The 16271-nt window shown below is 34.4% G+C and overlaps 1 protein-coding gene across 3 annotated transcripts in view; it reads right to left on the bottom strand.

Annotated features, from left to right (window-relative positions):
- Positions 1 to 358: 358 nt before the first annotated feature.
- GRIK2 (glutamate ionotropic receptor kainate type subunit 2) overlaps positions 359 to 16271 on the bottom strand; it is a 389366-nt gene continuing 373453 nt past the window's right edge. For 2 of the 3 annotated variants that reach the window (XM_071548810.1, XM_071548812.1), the window contains exons 17-18: positions 11577 to 11754; positions 5260 to 5356 (exon numbers count right to left, since the gene is read on the bottom strand). In XM_071548810.1, coding sequence (XP_071404911.1) covers positions 5343 to 5356; positions 11577 to 11754 — 192 coding nt within the window. In that variant the 3' untranslated portion in view covers positions 5260 to 5342. Of the gene's footprint in view, positions 5357 to 11576; positions 11755 to 16271 lie in introns of all 3 variants that reach the window. The other variant, XM_071548811.1, reaches the window with a different exon arrangement.

Genomic DNA, 16271 nt, shown 5'->3' with positions numbered 1-16271 from the left:
AAATAATTAACCAATGAAGATTGCTATCTATTTTAATTTAATAAATCTCTTAATCTTAACTTTTCAAATTTTAAACCAATTAAAAGTTCTCTTTCCAAAGCTCATCCTGTATATCGGTGGTAACTTTTTTTCCCCTCCATTTTTAATGCACCTGGTTTATTATTGAAACCTTTATAGAAGGTATGTGAACATGATGTTGTATTCCTTTATTGTCACCATGTAGAGAAAATTCCAGTAAGATGAGTCAGTGTAATAGCTCCTTTGGGTTGGTTTTATTTTTTTTTTTCATTATTGTATTGCTGCAGTGATTAGGATTTCAGGCAATGAACTAAAACAATATATTACTAGACTGGCAGTCGATCAGATCACTATCACTTCAAACATCATTTAAGAAGATCTACATTTTTTATTATTTATATAGCTCCATAGTTCATGGTGCTACATAGAACAAATCAAAGACAGATTCCCTGCCCCCTAAGAGCTTACAGTCTAGGCAAGTACAAGAACAACAGGAGAAGATAACACAGGCAGGGGACAGAGAAAGGTAGTAAATGAAAAGAAAGACAATTAGATCACAGTCACATGAAAAGCTAATGTGTTTATCTTGGTGAATACAAACTGGGGAGATGAGGTGTTTGAGTAACTTTATTTTAAATTAGAACTATATTTAAAGGAAACTAGAAGAAATGGGCTTTGAAAATAAACTTGGTAGTGTCAGAGCTGCTTGTAGGAAGGCAGAGAGGCAAGACTGGAAAGGAAGGGGATGGGACTTTAACATATTTGAGGTTGTAAAGAAATGATCTTGTAAGTCAGAAAAACCAACCTCAGTAACCCTTTCTTTTCCCACACATCCTCAAAATTATGATAGAAAGCCCAGTCGCTTCTGTACACCCAATTTTGCCTCAGATATTATTCCAGTACATAGTCGGGGCTGTATTGGATAAAATTTTAATTTTGACACAAAATTTAATTTTGATACTTCTTTGAAAATAGTCAGTATTTCAGTCATCACATTTTGTGTTTATTGATATATTTGGAGACTGATCTATTTGGAGACTAAGTGAAACTGTGTCTGAAGCATACTTTACATATTTTTCTAATATCCTTAATATATTAATAATTCAAAAATTATTTTATAGCATTATCTTTTACCTCTTTGTATGCCATTACCTCTGCTCATGACTCCTTTTCCCTGAAAACATTTTTATTTTGTAGAGTACCAGGGCCTTTCTCCTACTTCTATTTGAGACTCTGCATTCAGGTGTGGGGTTTTTTCCCTCCATAAATTATGTTTTTTCCATTCTGAAATATTAACTACTTAGTGCAGTAGGACTGAAGTGTGTTATTTTGGGTTTGGGGAACATTCTGTTGATGAAACCAAGGATTAATGCATAGAACCTCAAGTAATTTCAAAATGAAAGAAAAGGTTATTTCAAACCTATACTGAATTCTTCAACTGAAAATTGAGATAGAAATTTCAGAAAGCAATATCTCATATAAAACCTTCCCAACACTCTGCGAATATGCCTGTACTGATATTTATGTAAAATGAGAATACTATGAAATGGCCTGCTGATTGAACAAATCCTCATTTACTACAAAGCACCACAGAGCTCTTGATTTCATCCAACTATTTAGTTCAAAATTTTCGTTACCAGTCCTTTGCAAATGACCTTTATCTTATTAATAAGAAAAAAAATTACCATTTTTCCTATAATATCCACATAATTGTCTATTGCTATACAACCATGAAACAACTTGAAGATCTAAATTGTGTGTCTGGAGAATTCCTGGAGATTATAGATGCCTATTTTCATTGAAGCAGATACAGGGGGAAAAAAAAAAGTCCTGCTCAGTTATAACCTCCATTGTCATCCACCAGGTTGGACCATATAACTGAGCTATAACTGCTTTCAAAGTCTTCTCTAGAGTGACATTCAAGGTCAGTCAGAGAAGTACCCATCTTCCTGTCCTGGGAAATCAGCAGACTAATTAATTAATCTGTTACATGAAACCACATAAAGCAGTTAAGTCACAGATTCTGAATCTTCCTGGACCAGATATTCACTTGACTTTAGCTGGTGTAGTTCCACCAATTTTAATGATAGTATAGAAATGTATAGTACACGAGAATTTGGGAATTTGGATTAACCTTTCAGAGGCCTTTCAAAATGATGAAGTTTTCTTCAGTACTCAGGATTTTGTTCTCAAAAGTGAAAGGAAAATGAATCATTGAGCTTTTTGGAGTACAAAGCTACCAGTAGTATATTTTACTGTTTTGGGGGTCAGGCCGTTAGTCAATTTTCTGTAAGTGTCTCAATAGAAAAATAATTATTAATGCACAACAAAATAACAGCGTGAGTTAATGTATGATTTTTTTTTAAAGCCATTATCCTACTATGAATCTGTGGAGCCATGCGTTTCTAGTCTTGATATTTAATACAAATTTCCAGTAACTTTGCATATTTCCCTTAGTAAAGGAAGGCTGAAATTCTCACTGAAATCTTAATTAAGACACAATACTTCTGTGATAGAAGTTTGGGGTTTTTTCCTTGGGGGACTTTGATCCAATAAAATATTTGGGACATATTCTGAATTCATACTTACTTTGGCTCACATAAAGCTTAATGAAAATTAGTCATGTGCATCAAGTTGAGAATGAAATCCTGCATATTTCAACATCCTCAATGGAAAAAAAGAAAGGTTTGTTTGAATATAATACAGCATTTTATTACATGATTTTACAAATTTTATTGTAAATCATCAATCAAATGCAATACCCAATTTTTTTTTCCATTCCAAGCCATCATAATTAGTTTTCATTTTGTTGCATGACAGTTAGTCTTTTCCCCTTTGTGTTTTAAAGAATTAACTTAAATATAAATTATGTAAATATACTCATTTCCAGAATAATTGCTAAAGGTGTTTTTATCTTGTTTATACTTCAGACAAAGATAACCTGTTCTCTGTTATCACATAAATGGGGATGAAACTCACAAATATAAGAGAATTTGCTTTCTCAGTCCCTGCTCACAATGGAAATGGCCAGCTCAATCTCTGTGAAGATTTACGATAACTGGGTAGTAGACACAAACCTCAATTTCCCCTCATATTTCATTACATAATTTCACAACTGGAATTATATGTCTTATATTCCTGTGCTATAAAGATGATGACAAAATTAAACTAAGTCCCAGTAAAGAAATAATCTCATTATTCACCAGTGATGTATTATTTATAATAATTTCAGTGTTTTTTTGTGGTTTTCTTTAATTAGCCAAATACTTGTAAAGACCATCTTCGTAAACTTTTTTGGTTGACATAATATTCCTACATAGTTCATCCTATACATTTTTTGTTGAAATAGAAATAAATTTACAGCAGACAGAGGTTCAAGATTCAGCATCTGTAGGGCAGTATTTCAAAATGTTATGTCCAGGAACTCATCACGGTCAGGACATATAAATTAGCTTTGAAGCAGCTAAGAGCCAGATCCTGCAAATTATATCACAATGTGCTGATGTGGCTTCTCTCAGGAATCCCAACAAACTCTCTTGCCATGAATTTAGTGTCAAGAATTGTCAGGATAGGGCACTAAGCTGAAGCTAAGTACCAGTACTGACCCAAACTACTGTGTATACATTGCTCAAATCACACAGCAAAACCAAAACAACTAAAACTGACATAAATTTAATGTTTTCTTTTCTTTTTTTTTTTATTTTTTCCATTGGATTCAAACAACAAATTGAGTGCACTTTAACTTTTATCACAATGTGGTCAAGAGGTCTGTGTCTTTTACCATTTACACACAGTTGTTCATGACAGCATGTTATCAGCCTAGTGGAAAACAAGGGTGTAGCATGGTAAGCAGTGGTGGTAGTGCACCTATTTTTTTATATTATATAACTTGAAAATATGTCTCTTCTAAGATTCCTTTCTCATGATAAAAATAGTTTTCACCAAACGTTGGTGGTGCACACGCACTACCACTCATGCTTGGCATCACACCCCTGACAGAAACACAAGTTATTATTTTGTTGATAAAAAGTATTACAAAAATTTCCATACAAAACCTATTTTCATAGAAATCTTGCATTTCCACAAATAAACCTGAACATTTTTTTTTCTTTTGGAGAAAAAAAAACTGCTCAAGAATTTTGTTCATTTAGTACTGTGACTGTATTGAAAAATGCAGTCCTCCTTAAAGTTCTCAACATTCACTTCTTTTGGGTGACCCATCCCACTTCCAACATTAGCGAGAATTGCACAGGCTCCATTGAGTTCAATTAGTAGCAGGAGCAAGGGTTTCAAAACCCATTCAGGCTAAAATGAAAGCCCTCTATGTATGAAATATACTGCTTCCCACCCCCCTCCCTCTTTTCACAATTATAGAAAAAAAATTCTTATATCTAAAGGTTGTAAGATACATTCCTTTTTACTTAGGAAACTTTCATTCATCTAAAAATTGGGTCAAAATTGTGGAAATATTTTTGTTGGGTTTTTTTAGATCAAAGTTCCAACCCAGCTAAATTTAAGTTACCTTTTCTTTTTTTTTAATTATTTACTTAGTTCAGTGTCACAAACAGTCAAAAAAAAAAAAAAGCAGGTGAGCATCCTCATATTTATGCTTCTATTCATGGGATTCATGTTTCTTCACTTTTAACATTTCTTCCATCCAGAAAGCTCATATCGCCTGTCCAGAGGTTAGTTTCAGTCTACCAGCAGTTACCACCTTTTCTATGCTGGTAAGTTCAGAAGACCACATGGTTTCTTGTTCCACTACGGTTCTGAGATATTACTTTTACTAGACTCCTTCTGTGGTTTGTATGAGCTTGGACATTTATTCTCCATCTCCTGGTAACCGTTGAACTTCAAAAGGAACCTGTAACTTCTCACATAGACTGCATTAGAGATCAGCCACAAAACCCACATGGAACATTCATTCATTCAGAATGGTGGAAACCCATGACAAACAGTGTAACCCTGCATAAATTTGTTGATCCATGATGCTTGCGATTCGAGTCTGGCCATTGCAACTGCTGAGATCACAGAGTCTCTAGTTCATAGACACAGCGGCATGAGGTAACTCATTTTATTTTGCACTTGTTGCATATTTCCACAGGAAACATTCTCACAAGGTTGTTTGGAAAAAAGACGACAGTTTGTGCTTGGGGTATTTGGCTTCCCAGCTCTATGCCATGGTTTCTTTACCTGGCAACCTTCTGTCGTTAAACGTGTGCATGTTGATAACTTCTTCTGTTTTCACAATAACAGGGGCCTGTGGCTTGTGTTTTAATCGACGCTGACACTTCAGAGACATCCTTAGCTCCTCTACCATGGCGCTACAGAAGGACCTCTACAGAGGGAAATAGAGGAACAAAAAAAACACAGCTGTAACAAATGTCTAACTGCAATGTCTAGTAGCAGATTCACTGTATTGGCACACCCTTGTCAGGCCTGTTAGCTTGCTTTGTCTCAGTCTGACGCTCAAAACAAATTGCTGTCTCTAAAATATGCATCACATAATAATTAAAATTATTTATAAAGCTGTGATGACTCTGTAAAAATCACCTTGTCTCTACAAATATTTATCTGGCAGCTACTGACTATGGATGCATATGATACATAAAAATATTTCAAGAAATTTCTGCCAGCATAAATTAGCCTTACAGTACAGCATCTCAATATAATGTGCATCTTAGGTATTCAGTAAAATCACACTGGCCATACTTCAAAATAATAACTTAATTTCTATGTTATTTAAATAAGTGTTCCTCAACAAAACAACAAGTTTTAGTGTAAGAAATTTACAAAAATTTAGATCTATTACTGAAAACTAATATCTATTCCATTATTTTAAGAAAAAAAAAAGAAAAAAATCAGTTTTGTGGACCTTTATCAAAAGCACATTATTAGAAAAGCAGAATATTAGCATGCTTGCATCAAAAGGTAGATCCTAAAAGCCCTTTTTCCATTTACAGTGCAAGAAATTTGAAAAGTAAAATAAAACTTCCCTATTCCTTTAGTTTGACTGAATTCTCAACCGCTAATAGCATGCTGAGTAATGAGCCTTGCCTCAGTGTGAGATTTGGAGTACAGATGAAAGATGGAAGGAAGAAGACTCTCAGTTTTGAGGCCAGTGAATTAACCGCTTGGATCATATACCTTTAGTTAAATGTGTTTTGGCTAATGGAGAAATAACGCTTCTCAGAAGCTGAGATGTTATGCCAAGCCTCTGACAATTGCCTTCACCTAAAGCAAATTTGAGGTATAATTTAGCCCTTTGCATTTTTCTCTGTTAATAACAAGTCTCCAGGCTAGGGAGATGATCTGGAAAAAAAAGCAAATGAAAAAAAAACCCAAACAAAAAAACCAGACCAATAAACAAAAAATCAAACAAAAACAACAAAAAGACAAACATCTAGAATTACTACAACTGTCTCTTGACTGCTGTTTCATTTTGTGTGATTAGTGGTAGTAAATATATAATTCTCCAATTTATCTCTCAAATAAGAACTCTGCTTTATTTCTGAACAGTTATATCACCTTTATTCATACAAACCTGGAGTCTGGAGATTATCCAGATAATTCTTAAACATGTCACCGCACCTAGTTCTTTGGGAACCTAAATTGAAGCTGTGTTTATAAAACTCTGCATTCAGCTTCCAACCTCCAGGACTGAAAGCACTCTTAGCAGTGAGGCACTCAGTTTTCCACATTAAACTTTATAGCTTTACCATTTGTCAGTAGTAGAAATTCTGTTAAACACATTGATGCTTGGCTACTCCTGGATTCTATCAGAATTCACACTCAGGTTGTTCATGCATGTTCAACCCGATAGGTATGCTCTGAAAGGACTAACAAAACAAGTTCCTTAAAAAATATGACAACTGCTGAAGAAGGACACATGGCAGATATTACACATTTCTTGTGAGCAGCCAGTCATTAGCTGGAGCATTAGAGCTGAATGTGAGAGGCATTTGAGAGTGTCAATTTAACAGTGTCTGCCAGAGGAGATTTAAAGCTTCAATGTCGCAGTAAACAGCTGCAACCTACACACATTAGACCTTTCCAAGGTAAAAACACTTGCACTTTCTGCCTACTGATCCTGTTCCACTTTGCACAGAAGCAGTTAACAGAGGTAAGGTGAGAGAAAGGGAGAGAGGGAATATGTGTGCTGTTGTGTAGATTGAGAATGAGAGCACATAGTGGCAGAGGCAAGGCTTTGGTGGTAGTTCCTGATTCAGTGATGACTTCAATACTTTTAAATAAAATTGCAGTTTGTGCAGAAGAGTGAAAACATGAGCTGTCTCAGTCATGGGTTAGAACTGTACTTGAATTCATCAAATCCTGAAAAAAATGCCCTCTTCCTTAATGCCTTGCATGAATAATGGAACAGGTAGTCAGAAGGAAAGGGCAACCTTACTCTGGCTGTGATACTCTTCCTTTGAAGCATTCCTTTTTCCCTGCTGAGTTTGAAATAAAGGAATGATGCCTACTCAACTTACAATAGAAAGGGTTTAACCACCTAAAACTACAAAAAGTTTAAGTTCTAAGTCCAAAGGAGAGGAAGGTATATCTCTCTGGCTCAGAGTGAAGAACAAGTCCTTCAGAGGCAAAAGTTTGTCATTTCTAGCTGGCATTTCTGGCTGGAGTGACCTCTGCAATGGATACTCATGAATGATTCCTGTTAAAAATATTCCTGTACACTGGATTGATATCCAAGGCAAAACTTTCAACTTGCATTGGCTAAAATTCCTAATTGAATGGCCCGAGTGCAGCATGTCAGATATTCATGCATAAGGTATCTTTGCTGAGCATTGTGAAGAAAACAGCTAACTGTACCTCCTTATCCTGCTATCCTTTGAAAGAAAATATTCAATCCTCTTAGACTTTTTTTTTATTTTTTAAAGAAAGTGCTGTTGTTTAGCATCAAAACTGCAGTTATGATTATGAAACTGAAATTAGCCCTGAAATCTTTCAAAAGGACAAGATTTACTTTAGTATTACCTATGTTTTTCAGGCTAAATTGCTATGGCTTTGAGATCTTGACAATTCCACTATGGGATGAACCTAGCGCATAACTCAGGTATTTTGTGGGGAATCCATTAGGAAGTAAATGGTGCAACGCAGCACTATACCACTTCCAGTCATTTTATGGCAGTCAGCTCTCTAAAGACTGAAACAATCTAAGGAACAAATTCCTGCTAATTTTAAAATGATGCATTAACACTGAACACTTTCAGGATTTCATCTCTTGTCTTTTTTGCCAAGACATCTAACAAGAGTGTCAAATTAGAATAAATGCTTTTCGACATGCATCAGTCCACCAAAACCTTTGCAAAGATCTGCAAAGCATATAAATTTTTAGGCAATATCAGTAGGAAAAGAATTACAAACAATATCCAAAAGCTGAGAATATACACACTAAGATTCTGAAATATCCTGAAATTGAAATCTCAAGAAATTTATCGACACATTTTATCTGAAAATTTTACATGGATATGAAAATTCATTAAATGAGAAATGTTGGAATGACTGACAGTGTTAAGAAAGCAGATAACCCAACTCTGAGAGTTATTTTATACAGAAAATTCTTCCATTCTGTGTTTTCAAATTATTTTCTATAATTTAAGGTTATGGAAACTTATGTGCACATTCTTAAGAGAATCTTCTTTTCTTTTTTTCAAATTTCACTCACTGAAATAATCACGTATTTTAAACAAAGATTATTTCAAAGCTATGTAAGAGTTCCTGAGTGGTATCTTTATTATTCTTTGTGTTCTATCTGATAAATATCTGAAAGAGTTTTTACACATATTAAAAAATTATATTCAAAAATTTTAGAAATTATTACTTTATGTTTTACTTTTGTAAATTGAAATTATTAATTTTTGTCTCATTTCAATTCCAATCCGTGTAGTCTCCATTTTCTGTGCAATTAAACTTTATGTTCTCTCACTGTTGTCATACAACTTTTGGAATAATGATGCATGAAAACAAAAAAGCAGCTCCAGAATATTTTTTTTTGTCCCAGATGACAGACATTTTCAGATATAATTTTAGGAAATATACTGCAAAGTCCTAATTCTGAATCCAATTGACCAGTCAGATTGCTAGGGGAAAACAGCAAAGTATTCATAAAACTTACAGGCTGCATTTCAAAATGGTTGTTTATCTTGAAATTGAGCACTTTTAGTATATATTACAAGTCTCTCCACTTAATTCAAAGAAAATAACCTTTTGCCCCAACTTACCTTCCACACTGCGTGCATGTTACAAGAACATCAGTTGTTACTGATTTTTCACTAACCCTTACAAGATCATAAGTTGTCTTCTTAACTACTACCAGAAAGTAAATGCTGCCTCCAAGTCGTATTAGATATAATCAAATGATAGAAGAGTTTAAGAATGGTGTACAGCTCTCTAAACAATAGTGGAGTCAAATACATCTGTTTTGTTGCAGAAAATCATGATAAAACATGTAAAAAAGTGTACCAAATAAAATTTCAGTCAGAAGTGTAGTTCTAAGCCTTCTAACACAAAGCAATTTTGAAAAAATTCCTCTCCTTAAGATGAGTAAAGAAGTAACTGATACCTCTGATGTTCTTTCCCACAGATGACATCTCACAAGTCATGTATAATCAACATGATAATTTTGCAAAATGTTACCACTGCTTACCACTGCTTACAATCTATTTAGAAAGCTTGTGTATGGCTTTATTGCCGAAGTGTAAAAATGTGTCTTTGCATATTTGTATTACCATGAAGGGTGGATAATATTTACATTGTTTTCAGTATTTTGCTTTATAGGAATTTAGAAAGGTAATTAGAAATCATATTAGCATTTGTTAGACACGGAATAATGAGAATATCACCGCAGACTTTGATTTTAACAGCCTAAAAAGAGCAACAGAAAGACAGGAACAGCATGCCTGCACCACACCAAACATTCCAAATTAAGAGATTAATAGTCAATACATTTTAAATATAAAAATCTCCAATCACTTGATATTTTTCCTTTCTTTGATGCAGATGATATAAAGTTAACTGACAATATTCAATAAAAAGCTTTAAAATTTACTCAGAAGTCCATTACTTTCAGTCTTGTGAGTCAGATATGATAAGAAGCTTTGTTCAATGACCTTAAAGCAATAACAGAAGTAATCTTGCATTGTCTTGGGTTATGGATCATTTTTCTAGCAGCTAGTAGGATATACCAATCCTTCTGCTTTTTGTCTTGAAGTTAGCTGAGAATTAATGCTCCTGTGTCAGGCCTGGACTCACCCTCCTTAATAATTTTCTGATTCCTATGCCACTCCAGGGATTTTGAATATGCAGATTGAAAACATGTCAATCTTAAACCCTCTAGACAGAAAACCAAATCTTATCAAAATATTGACTGAGGATCACAAAGACATGAACCATCGAGACAGAAAATAACCTCAGAAAAAGCAAAATCATATATCATTATATTTGAAGTGTACTTGTAATGATCAGATTTTTACGTTGCTTATTTATATACCTATTCTTAGACACATTTGTAGTTTTACAGCTTCTGCATATATGTACCTCCTATACATATTTATATATATACATAATATAGTTAAATTGAAATATTTTGTCACTGACTCTTCTGATGCAACACATTTTCAATCCATAGCAAGTATAATGCACAAGTACATTGCAGACTGAGTTCACACCGATCACCTGAAGATATCACCGATACATTTTCAAATTCAGACTTAACAATTATTGTGGTTTTGATAGAATTAGAATGAGCAATTTTGGGAAGTTATTTTCAGAACAAAATGTAAGATTCCATTGCCTGCTGAAATTAAGACAATAATAACAAGCAAAATGAAAATTTCAATTCCACAAATCAAGTTTTGCTTTTACCATAGTGTTTTCAAAGTCAAGACCAGTAGAGTAGTTCCAGATAACTTGATGAAGCACAAGATGCTTTGCTCTGTAACTGAGTTGAGTGCAGGTTGTTTCAAGGACTTCTGTTGCTATTTGATGGAGAGGATCAACAAAAGTCTGATGGGACTAACCTTTCCTATAACAAAAAACCACTGAAACAATTTTCCACAGGCTGAAGTGCTCAGTGAGTTTTACAATTATGCGATGAACTCAGATGACATACAGTACCTCATTGCAGACCACTTCTAGAGTTTATTGTGTCTCCCAGTGGAAGAATAAAATTTCAGCTTGCCTTAAATAAATTATCAATTGGGTTAAAAAATCCCAATAAACAATCAACAAAAAAAAAAACAACAAACAAACCCAAAACCCCAATTCAGTCACTCTCAAATACTAAAATTTATTTCCTGACAGTACAAAATGCACTCTGGTGGATAACAGATACTTCTGGTAAAGCAATCCTGAGTTCACCTAAAATCTTCTGAAACTATTTAACCTGATTTCCAGTCTGAGTACATCCTGACAGCTACACTATTTCCTGTGGCTGATGGGGAACTTCTGTTAGTGCAGAAAGCTTTTTCAAAGTGGTTTTGTTTAGCTCTGCCAGCAGCCTTTCTGGACATCACACTGACCATGATGCTTTTCTGACTCACCTGTGGACCTAGGCTGGGGCAGAAGGGATTGCACTTGTGTGGTTCCACTCTTTCCTCTCAGAGAAATCCCAGAGGATGGCATAGGGCAATTGCTCATCAGCCCCGAGAGCTCTCTCTCATGCAGGCTTCCACAAGGTTTCATCCTGTCATCTCTCCTTTCAACATGTATATGAGGCCACTGAGGAGATAATGAAATAATTTGGGCTGTGGTGTCACTGACACACAGACGATACACAGTCCTACTCTATTGTCAGGCCAGGATGGTGCAGTCATTTTGAGCTTCCAGTCCCTGGCTGAAGTAGGGGGCTGATGGCAGCTTAATGCCAGGGAGAAAGACAGATGCTGTGTTGGACACGTAAAGGCAGGCACTGAGAAGATATTATGCGCCCTCATTATTCAGTTCCACCTCTTCTGGAAGAGGTTTACAGTCTCAGATTTCTCCAGGCTGGGGGCTGGGTTTTTAAATTAAATCAATTGCAGTAAGTTCTATTTGTCATTAGTGTTTCAGTCAGTGGCAATAATTTCTGCTGGTGTAAACCTTGCCACACCAGATCTTCTTCTGGGACGTAGTACAGCAGTGTAGTGACCCTAGACAATAGCTACACATGACTAGCAGGTATTATATAAGGACTGAGAGCAATTAATAGTACTTCAGCCATGTAGTTGCAGCTGAGAAAATAAATAACAGAATATGTAGTACTGTCTATTTGATTTACAGTGATATCCATTGTACTGTTAATGTTTCTGTACTTTGTCATCAAAGCTGCCCAGGGTATTTCTCTGCCTTTCAGCAGAGATGATCCTGATTGCACTGAAATCAGTCCCCTGAGATCTTGCACTTTCAGCCAGTGGATGTGAGAGTTCTTTTACCTGTTGAATCATTTTTGGTCCTACACATAAATTAATTCTGTTTGCCCATAGAATGTCAGGTTTGTTGATCATGAGGTATGGTGAAAAGAAGGGATGATGACGTAATTAATCTTTTGGAGTATGAATCTATCTGGATAAAAATACTTTATATAACATATTGTGAAAATAAATAGTTAATTTTATACTGGCATTTTGGAAAATAAATACAACCTTTTCTACCTGAGTTCTATACTTTTCTTTTTTTTTTTTTTTTTAGTTTGCTCAGCTTAAGTCCACAGTATATTATTCATCATAAAAATTTATATAGTTCAGTGCAATAGTATGAACTTAAAAAAATAAAGGCATGGCCTCAAATCATATTGAACAGAGAGAGACTATTAGTATTAATTTAATGCCAAGGGGTTCTACCATTTTGAACATGCTATTATATCGTATTGCACTACAGGATATCAAAAGGTATATAATTGATTTCTCTATATTTACAAGGTTTTACAAGGTCTATGATATTTTCTCAATCTAAAAGGGAGCAAAGAAGTGTTTGTTGTTGCTTGTTGACATACAATTGTCAAAGTAACCAAATCAGCTGAACTAAACTTTATTTACTATTACACTTAGCTGTAGCATAACTGATCAATTCAGAATTAAAATAATAATAATTTCATATTAAAATATGACATCTTAAAGTCTATTTAGGGGAAGATGATGAAAATTTATTAGAAAACCATGAATTTTCTACAATCTGAATTTTTTTCCTTTAGAATGAAGAAGATATTTTTATCAGAGGAGCAAATAATTATGTAATGTGTTTCTACTTTCTATTGATGAGTGAAAATTAACTACATTTGCTATAAAACATTTTTTGTGCAACTTTAAATTCTTGTCAAACATAAAATATTCCATAACTCAGACTTATAATTTAAGCTCTGATTTTTGACTGAATATCCATGAAGCTATAGTGAACCTCCTCTACTCGTGTACTTATGTAATAGTCAGTTTTACATACATTTCTGCACTTTCTGCTCTTTGTTTTTTGAATGACACAAATTAAGTTATTAAAAATACCTCAGAAAAAAAATCTATTACCAAAAAGACATTGGTTTAGCTGCAATCAAAGATCAAAAATCAAACATCAAAATAGAGATCTTGTTCTTAGAGTTTTATTGTTTATAAATTACTTTTAAAATGCTGAAGTCAGTAAATTGTTTTTTTCCACCTTTTCATGATTGTCTTTTTGTTTGTTTGTTTGTTTTTTACCTTCTGTTAAAGGTGTTTGGGGGAGTGTGGGCTGTGGATTTCATTTTGGTTTGTGGGGGTTTTGTTTTATTTTGTTGGGTTTCATAACAGTTCCTTCCCTTAGAAAACATCCTCTGATATATACGTACTTGGTTTCCAAGAGATCATTTAATTAAAATTAATATGTCAGCTTCAAGAAATCTGTACAGTTACACACACACAAATTAACCATACAAGTTTATATATCCACATACAGTGCTCAAGAGAGTACAGGATGATGGAAGTTCCCAATTTTCCAACTGTATATCTGCAGAATGAAATGTGTTAAAGTTGGAAAAACATTTCCTTTCATAAACTGTTACAGCTGCTGTCTTTCCCAGACAAAATTAAAATTTCTGAGTTAGTCCATTATAAAATGTGACACAGAAATACGGCCTATATCACTGACTGTATATTGTATAAAAGTTATTTGGGATATAAATCCCAAAGCTTTTACTTTGATTTACCCAGAATGTCAACATTCTTTTGTTTCTTGCAGCCTGAGGAACAGGCTTTTCAACTTTAAAATCTTTTGAACTTGCCTCCCTCTGGAAAAAAAAAATCACTAGGTTGAGATTTACTTTGGGATTTTTCCAAAACTATTATAAATTACTGTCCCAAATTCAAAGGCTTTTGATATTAAACTATTAGGAATATTTTTGAACTCCAGCAAAACTGATGTAATTGTTTGGGGTTTTTTTGGTCAGGTTTGGCATTTTGGTTTGTCTGTTTTCTTGTGTGGTTTGTTGTTTTTTTTTCTGAGAAAGTAATGAAAAATACTTTAGCAAAAACTAATGTAGTAAAATTTGGAAAAATAACCCAAGTTGCCACACCATAAAATATTCTGGCAAATTAATAAAGGATCCTAAAACCTTTTCCTTTTTTTTGTATTGAAACTGGAAATTTTGTTTTGGACTGTTTGTTAAATAATGATTAGAACAAAAAATTAAATACTAACTTTCTAACTATGCTCCTGCCACAGAAGCATCACAAAATCTCAGTACGTATTAGCTTCTTCCTGTAATTCTTTTCCATGTAGGACAAGTTACACATATGCACTTTGCTGACACCAATTCTAAAAAGAAGCATTGTAAGACATAGTGAAATAAACTTATCCTGGTGCAAATAGATTGTAGAAGGACCTTGGAAAATAAACTCGTGTTAATATTTGCACTAACTTCATGTAAACAAATTGAGAACAGTTAAATCATATTTCACAGAAGTAAAACCAGGATGAGGTGTCCACTGCACATGGTTGCAGCACAACAGCTTTTTCAGCCTATCAGGTCTTGACCCCTCTTTGCCTCTAGGAAACGCTGATGTCCAGAAAGGCAGTTTTGCAGATAACTCCTCAAAAAAATGACACCTTCTCCAAAGAAACCCTGACCAGGATAGGTACAAGGACAACCATTCAAAAGGGTGACAACAAGCAATGTTCTTGACAGTGCCTTCAGGAATATTGTGAATTTCATCCTAAAGTTTTCAGCCGTGCATATGTAGTTTCTATCACAAGTCTAACACTTACAGTGGTATCTAACCACTGTGTGAGGGTGATGTGACAATGGAAATAATCTCAGAGAAGACTTAAAAGAAATCCACACAAAAGCAAGGGAATGTTCAATAAATTCTCAAACTGAGAATCATGGTCTTCAAGGTCAATGTTTTCCCTGGCTTTATGATAATAATATGAGCTATTATGAAATGGACATAAACCCATAATGTATTGAAACAAATCAATAAAGAAAAAAAAAGAAAAAAGAGAAAAGACATAGTAATTGTTTTAAATGGCTTCTGTTTCTAACCTTGCTTATTCACTGCCCTCTGAGTGCCTGTTAAAATCAGGGAGCAGGTCATTCACCAGCAAAAGCAATTATAAAATGCAAATGACTAAGTATTTATTGTCAAGATTGGCTAGAAAAAATGGTCTGATAATAGCATGTTTCCAAGCAGATGACATAATTAGATGTTTGTATCATAAAAAATCAGAAATAATATGAGCCGTTAGCATTTTTAGAAAGGCTGCAATTAAACAATAGGTGAGCATTGTGACATAAATTCTATTAAAAAGCAACAATTAAATTTCCCTCTCAGAAATTAGAAGGCACCATCTTGTGGTTGCTCTGCAGGAATGCAATCAGGGCAGCCCCTGACCAGTCATATCCTCCTACCCCTTTCCACTGTCCCAATTAGAATGTCATAATTCTAGAAGAGACAAGGACAGTGCTTTGCCGTTCCCAGTATTTCCTCTGAATGAAACAGTGAGACTATGTACTAGGCAACACTAGCAGCATTATCTGGTTCAAAATACATTCCAGGTAATCCCGTTATTAAAACATGTATGTGAGGTAGAAAACTCAGAATTACTAGCAATCATAGCAAACCCACAAAATTTCTCATAAGTTTAAGATCAAATACTACCATAACCTAAATTCTCTCCAGCTCATTAAAGCTGCATGAAATTTTGAGCCAGCTAGGATCAGAAACTTCCTTTCCCGTTATCCTTACATTATAAAAACATGTTTTGAGCATTTTGCAGAAGCCTTTTTAAATTTT

The sequence above is a fragment of the Pithys albifrons genome, chromosome 2 (genome assembly GCF_047495875.1).
Source record: "Pithys albifrons albifrons isolate INPA30051 chromosome 2, PitAlb_v1, whole genome shotgun sequence".
Taxonomy (NCBI): domain Eukaryota; kingdom Metazoa; phylum Chordata; class Aves; order Passeriformes; family Thamnophilidae; genus Pithys; species Pithys albifrons.
This window is presented reverse-complemented; position numbering and strand designations above follow the sequence as displayed.